The sequence below is a fragment of the Rhea americana genome, unplaced genomic scaffold (assembly GCF_003343005.1).
Source record: "Rhea americana isolate MKP2758 unplaced genomic scaffold, rheAme1 scaffold_4, whole genome shotgun sequence".
Taxonomy (NCBI): domain Eukaryota; kingdom Metazoa; phylum Chordata; class Aves; order Rheiformes; family Rheidae; genus Rhea; species Rhea americana.
Window position 1 is genome coordinate 11567550 of NW_028186534.1, and position 6955 is coordinate 11574504.

At 38.1% G+C, this 6955-nt stretch overlaps 1 protein-coding gene across 1 annotated transcript in view; it reads left to right on the plus strand.

Annotated features, from left to right (window-relative positions):
* Positions 1 to 5360, plus strand: part of MRGBP (MRG domain binding protein) — a 5931-nt gene extending 571 nt beyond the window's left edge. The window contains exons 2-6 of the mRNA XM_085314271.1: positions 7 to 153; positions 643 to 764; positions 1275 to 1356; positions 3052 to 3126; positions 4195 to 5360. Coding sequence (XP_085170397.1) covers positions 7 to 153; positions 643 to 764; positions 1275 to 1356; positions 3052 to 3126; positions 4195 to 4385 — 617 coding nt within the window. The 3' untranslated portion in view covers positions 4386 to 5360. The remainder of the gene's footprint in view (positions 1 to 6; positions 154 to 642; positions 765 to 1274; positions 1357 to 3051; positions 3127 to 4194) is intronic.
* Positions 5361 to 6955: the final 1595 nt, after the last annotated feature.

Sequence of the window (6955 nt, forward strand, 5' to 3'; positions counted from 1 at the left end):
CTGCAGCCGCCGCCGCTGCAGCCGTTGCGGCCGCCGCCGCGGCAGCCGCGGCCGCCCCGGAGCCCGGCGTGCCGGCGGAGGAGGCGGTGGTGGTGTGGAGCCCCGAAGTGGAGGTCTGCCTCTTCCACGCCATGCTGGGCCACAAGCCCGTAGGTGAGAGCAGGCCGCGGCCGAGCCGCGGGCTCGAGTAGCGGCGCTAGCCGGGGAGGAGAGCCAGGCGCCGGGCGGGCGAGGGGCCGGCCGCGCTGCGGTGCTGCCCCTAGCGGCCCTGGGGCTTCCCCCGAGCGGGCGGCGGCGCTGCGGGCACGGAGGCGCCGGCCCCCCCCGGGTCAGAGCCAGCCCCCTTCGCTGCCCGGCCCCCTCGACTCCCCTCGCTTGCTGTCCCTTGCTGTCCTTCTGTCCTTTCTGCCGCAGCTCTGGCTGCGGCTCCCTGTGACAGCACCAAGCAGGGCACCTCCGGAACAGCACCCGCAAGGCAGGGTGAGGTATTGGCTGCCCCAGGCACGGCTGCCAGGGTTGTCGTACATCCCATTCCCTGTGCTGTTTGATTCCCCCCTGTAACAGCAGATTCTACTTTTCTTTTAGTTCTGTAGCACAAGCAAAACTGTCAGTAGTGTTGATTTCTCAGAGTTCTTCCCCTAGGTGTGAACCGCCACTTCCATATGATCTGTATCCGAGATAAATTCAGTCAGAATATCGGACGGCAGATTTCTTCCAAAGTGATCTGGGACCATCTGAGCACCATGTATGATATGCAAGCTCTTGTGAGTATAAAAGTGATGGAGGAGCACTCTTATTTCCTAAAGTTCAGGAGTTTTGGTAGGCCAAAATCATTCAGCCACTCGTGGTACTAAGAACTAGGTGTCATTTCAGTGAGTTGATGGGAGTTTCCATGTACATAAGTACATTAGGTGGGACCTGCAGTGATTTTCACCATGCTCAATTCTGACTTTTGTGTAATTTTTGGTTACCTAAACGCTGATCCTGCAAACATTTATATAGGTGCTTAACTCGATGTGCCAAACAGGGAGGATATAGTGCATATAAATAAGAATTTGCCAAGATCAGGTTCCAAGAGTACCTCATCGTCATTCCATATGTCTTTATGTTATTAACTGGTTTGATATACAGAGCCTCGGATTTCTCCAGTGTCTAAAGTGCTTTTTAAAGAACTATTTAGCTGTTAATTACATATGAAATAGAGGTTGGGGTTGCATATCTAAATTAAATGTTTTATCAAGATTACTCATAGAAATCTTCCTTTTCTTCCTAAGCATGAATCTGAGATTCTCCCATTCCCCAATATAGAGAAGAATTTTGCTCTTCCTGACGAAATGATTCAAGAAGTGAGAGAAGGTAAGATCTGATAGTAGTCTTTTATTCTTGATTGCTCTAGTCGCAGTTCAGAACAGGTAGCTTAACAGAGCTCCAAAAAAAAAGAAAATAGTAACACGGCAATCCAAAGCCATTCTTGGCCATTCACTAATGGTGGTATGTTAGGGGCATCAAGAAAGAGAAGTATTAAATAGGTGCAACTTTATCTTATGAATGTTTAGTCTGCTGACAGGGAAAGGATCACGCTGTGTGTGCTGTTCATATTGTCAGTATCAGCTGCTGTGATTGACGACTGTCAGAGATAGGCTAGTGGGCTACACAAGTCGGTGGTCTGATTCCATACAGTATTTTTCATTAAGTATACAGACTGTATGTTACTAGTGAACAAACAGGTTCTATTTATACTGTTTAGATGCAAAGTCTTGTTCTGGCTGTACATGAAGGATCCATGTATGTTACTGAATGAGAGGCAAAACGTGGTTGTAGTGCAAAATGATTAGTAGTTTATTGTGGGCTTTTTCACTTTGTTGAGACTACTCTAGTATTATCTGACCATAATTTTTACTGAAAGGGATGATCTGCACACTTTTATGTGGTTCACTTTATAAAATCTTTCAAGAGCAGGATGTATGGAGCTGATGAAAATAACATTTCTGAATATTATTTGTGTAGATTTCCTGTGTATAATTTGTATATAATAACATTTCTGTAACAAAATTTTCTGTACATGTAATGAAATAAGGCAATTAAATAGCAATTAAGCTAATGTTTGAAAGTATACTCCAGGAATATACTCTTAATGAATATCCACAGTTACAATAGCTAGAGAAACTTGCTTCTTGGCCATGGACTTTACCAAGTACTTCTTGTGCTAGAGTATTATTTTTTTTAACATGGTTTATATGTCTTTTCAAGAGCATTACTGCTTTTAATGTCTGAAGACAGATTTTTAATGTTTTTGTTCTGTAGTTGCAGAACATACAGATTGATTGAAAATAAAAACAGTATTAAATGTCTAGAGAAATTTGTAAAGATTCAGTGTGGTTTCATTGCACTGTAAAATCACTTCATGTTTTTATAGTCTTAGGATTCAGCTATCTGGCACTTCCAAAATACCTACTCAAGACAGACATATCTGTGTTGTCTAATCTGGTAGAACTCTGCAGCAGTCTGAGAGAAATCTTAGATAAGACCGTGCAAGTCAGATTTTCAAAGTTCAGCTGTATGTCTGTTGGTTTAGTACTTGTTATCCGAGATAGGAGCTAGGAAGTTCAAGCGCCTGCATCGTCAATCAGGCAGTTCTGGGGATATATTAAAACACAGTCAAATGCTCTCAATCATTAGGTACAATAAACGTTACACTAATGGTTCAATACAAAATCATAATAAATCTAAGATACTGCAGTATGTTTTGCCTACTTAGCATTTCACTCTTGTTCCTATTAACAGTTTCATTGGATTTTTTTGCTGTGTGGTATCTGCCTTGGTATCTTATTCAGTCCACTTGCCCTGTGTAGTGCTCTGAGTATAGTTGGATTGTTCTCTACATTTTCTATCGCAGTACTGAGGAACATTCCTAAATTGAATGTTGAATATCACTCTGAATGTTTGTGAACATGGTGCACACATGTTGAGGTGACTAACCTAGCAAATAAATACATATATACATGGTTCTTAAAAAAACACCCAACAGTTGCTTAACAATTTTTTCTTTAGGAAAAGTAATGATTGAAGAAGAAGTGAAAGAGGAAATAAAAGAAGAGATGGAGACTCATGCAGGCCCGGAAGAAGGTAAATTTCTAACTCTACTATTTAAAGTAAGATAAACCAACTAATTCTGAGAGATGATGTTTAATTGTAAATCCTGCATTTACTGTACTTTGATGTGATTTTGTGCAGACTGAGCATATGTTTATTGCCAAGGACTAAAATAATTTTAAAATACAGTAAGCAGTTGCCAATATCTCATACTTCAAAAGATTTCTCCTTTGCTCTTAATTCATCTGTGCAAAGCTGTATAACTGTGTTTTTTTTTCCTATTTAAATATGTTGTTGGCAAATCCCCTAGAAGCCTTAAATAATCTAAAGATCTCTTTAAAAAACAAAACAAAAAATTAAGTCGAAGTTTAGTGAACCTAAACGATCTGGATCAGGATCTGCGTAATCACTAGAAAAATTGAGTACCTTCAAAGCAAAAAATGGTTGCAAGAATATATGCTTAAATGGGAAGGAGGGAGTGTCTTTTTTTTCTCGCTTGTTTTGTTTTCATTATCTTGCTTTTTTTAAAATATAAGTCTTATTTTTGTAACACTTTTCTGTAGAACAAAGTCAAATGTAAGCAGCAGAGATCCTGCTATTTACCTTAATGGATCAAGACAACTATTAGTTAGATAATTTTGTAATCCTTATATCACAGAATAAGTGGTGTTTAGTTTTAAGACTGAGCATAATAAATAATCTAAAAATATATTTTAAAAAGATATTATATCACATACTTTGGGTACCAGTTTTAAAGTCTATGAAGTGATCTTTGTTGACTGTGAATTTCATAGATTGGCCTTATGTTCTGTAAATGTTCCTATTAAGTGCTCTGATTTTAAGTGTTGTTTAATTCTGCTTAATGAATTTTACTTTTAGCCTATCAAAATTCATGCTTGGCTTTAAAACAATAAAAGCAAGGAATGCCCTTTTACAGGACATTTTTCCAAAGAAAATTAAAATAACACTTTTAAAGAGCTTAATAGTATGAGAATTGATCTGTTAGAAAAGTTTTAAATAATGTAAAGAAATATGATACGATTTCTTTTTTGCCTATGGATGTACATCTGATCTGAAATCACTACTCTGATCTTATTTCAGTTTTTGCACCTTCTGGAAATTTAGGAAAAACAAGCGAAAAGCCAAGTGGCAAAGAGAAAGAGAAGACTTCATCAGACTCTGGGTCCAAAGAAGGACCTGATAAGAGGAAGCGCAACAGAGTTACTGAAAAGGTCTTAAATGCAAACAGTAATCCTTCCAGTCCAAGTGCTGCAAAACGACGCAGAACATAAAGAAAGATGTGAAAGAGAGAAGTATTTAACGGTGCAACATGACGAGAGAACATTTTAAAACAAACAGCAGGAAAGACGTTACTTGGATTTTCTAGGAGAGGAAAAGGTGTCTGAGCCAGGTATTGAAGAATCTACACATTGGCTTTATACACACAAGAGTTTGCCTGTCTTTCCCAATTTGTTTGTTAGTCAGCGCTGAGTAGCTGAATGATAGCTACCTTCTCAGGGCATTGAGGGAGGATGCTGGCAGCTTTAAAAGTTTACGCGTACTTGACAATTCAGTGGTTGCCTTTCAGACCACTAACACACTGTGTCAGCACAGCTCGTGAAGTGAATACTCAATGAAACAAGGAGGCTCAATTCATGAAAAGCTTAAGTTATTTCTGTATATTTTGGATCTATTTCTTGCCATTGCTTTGTTGCTTTCTTTGAATATTACAGACCCTAATGTTGTTTGGCTGTTTTACTTATTGCAGACATAGTGTTTGTATCAAATGTCTGACTTCTGTTAGTTCAGTAAAACTAAAAATCTTTTAAATCCAGATAACTAATGAGTTGAAGTTTTCTTTCATGTTGTTTTTTTTGCTGGAGGAAAAAGGAAATCTCTATTACCTGGATCCTTAGCGGTGAGACTTTTTTTTTCCCCTTCATCTTTATAAATATGTATACTTTTAAGTGAAGTGAAAATGACAATGCCTTTAGCCAGAATAATTAATTAGTGTCCTAAATAAAATATCCAGTGGTGTCACGTGATATTGAAAGGGATCAGCTGAGTTGTACATAAACCTAGAGAGGCTGTTTCATTTTTGTACTATACTAGTGTATATAACAGAGGGTTTTGTACTTTGTTATTTAACTTTTTTTAAAGCAAATTTATTAGATATTAAGTATGGCAAAATTGCAAAATATTGATCCTGTTCTACAACTTAAATATTCTGAAGTAGTTTTAGTAAAAAATTTACTGATGCATTGTAATGCTTATCTTCTATATGCTACAATATTAACATTTGGTAGATGTTACTATTTTTGAGTTGCCAAAAGGTGGTTTGTGCTTAACAAACACATGTTAAATGGTGAATGAAGCAGGCTGAAATGTTACTCAATTTGTTTCACCGTATTAACTACCATTTAATAAATAGAAAGTATTCTTAATCCAGCAGTATTGCCATCAAGGTTAGAAGCCAGAAACCTACTAGCTTTTGTTTTTACTTTAAGTACATAGCCAAATTCTTTTTTGTTTTATTCACGTTGCTTATTTTATACCAAGAATAAATCTGACACTCATTTTACTAAATGGTAGTTGTTTGATAATTAAATTTTGGCCTGTAGCTTATTTTTTAATGGTATTTAGGTATCTTGTGCCTTTAGTGAAACTGCTCAAAAGTGTGTATCGGCTCTGTAGGAGCCTAAATATTTTTACTGTTCTATTTTTTAATGACTGTATCTGGATCTTATGAACTAGTACCCTGTAATTTAAATAATATATCTGGTAAGAAATCCTGGTCCGCTGAAGTCCATAGAGGGGTTGCTGTTTTCCAAAATACAGGATTTTCTCTGTTTTAATTAGCATAACACAATCGTGAAGTATTGAGTTCAGAGCATGACTTTTTTTAATCTTTTGACAGTTCATCTGTTTACCATCTCATTTACACTGTTCAGGTCTAGAAAGTTAGAACACTGCTAGGATGTTACTGGATGGCTACTACAGCTGCTTCCATATGTGCTTTTAGAGTTCGATGCAAGCTCTCTGTATCCAAGGTCTGACATGAACAAATTCCAAACCAGAAGCCATAAAACCCCCTTAATTTATTGCTGTGCTTCAGCTGATAAGCTCAGCAAAAGGTCAGTGACATACTTAACAGCTGGAGAGCTCCACAGAGCTCCAGTTTTGCTACAGGTGACTCAAATTTTCCGGGTGGATAGAAATCGAACTATTTTATAACATTGTATAAAAAAGTTTCTGCTTTTAATTTTGAAGTTAAAAAAAATTCTGAAATAATACATGGGTCAGTATTATCAACTTGCTTGAAGTTATCATGTACTTCACTTACAGATCTATTCCTGAAGTGAGTTCTGAAAGGTGAGTGGCACTCTAAACTTTTGCGGTTTCCTTAAGAATTAAAATGCTCATTACTTTATAAGGATCTGTATAGGTCTTAACCACAAATTGCAGATTTTTTTAACTTTTAAGGTCTCATGGCCTTGTAGGTAAATCCTTTTCATCTAAGGGATTCTATTCAAAATCATTTACTATACCAATGCAGTATTTTTTTTTATTGCTTTGGTCAAAGTACAAGTATGTGATTACTGACATACGATGCAATTTCTCAACACTGTCCCTGAAGCAGGAAGTCCACTTGGGATTTTTTTATTCTGCTCAGCAAAAACAGATCATCAGCAGTTCACCGACTGTGGGGTTACCTATTTGAAAAATGCAAATGCTGTACATGACCTGAGCGCTGCGGCTCTCTTTTCCCCGAGTCCTGCCTTCTTTTGGAGGTTGTTCTTCTCTTCGCTTTTTGCTCCAAGCAGTGGTGTGTCGTCCCCCCCCCCCCGTCGCGGGGGTCCCC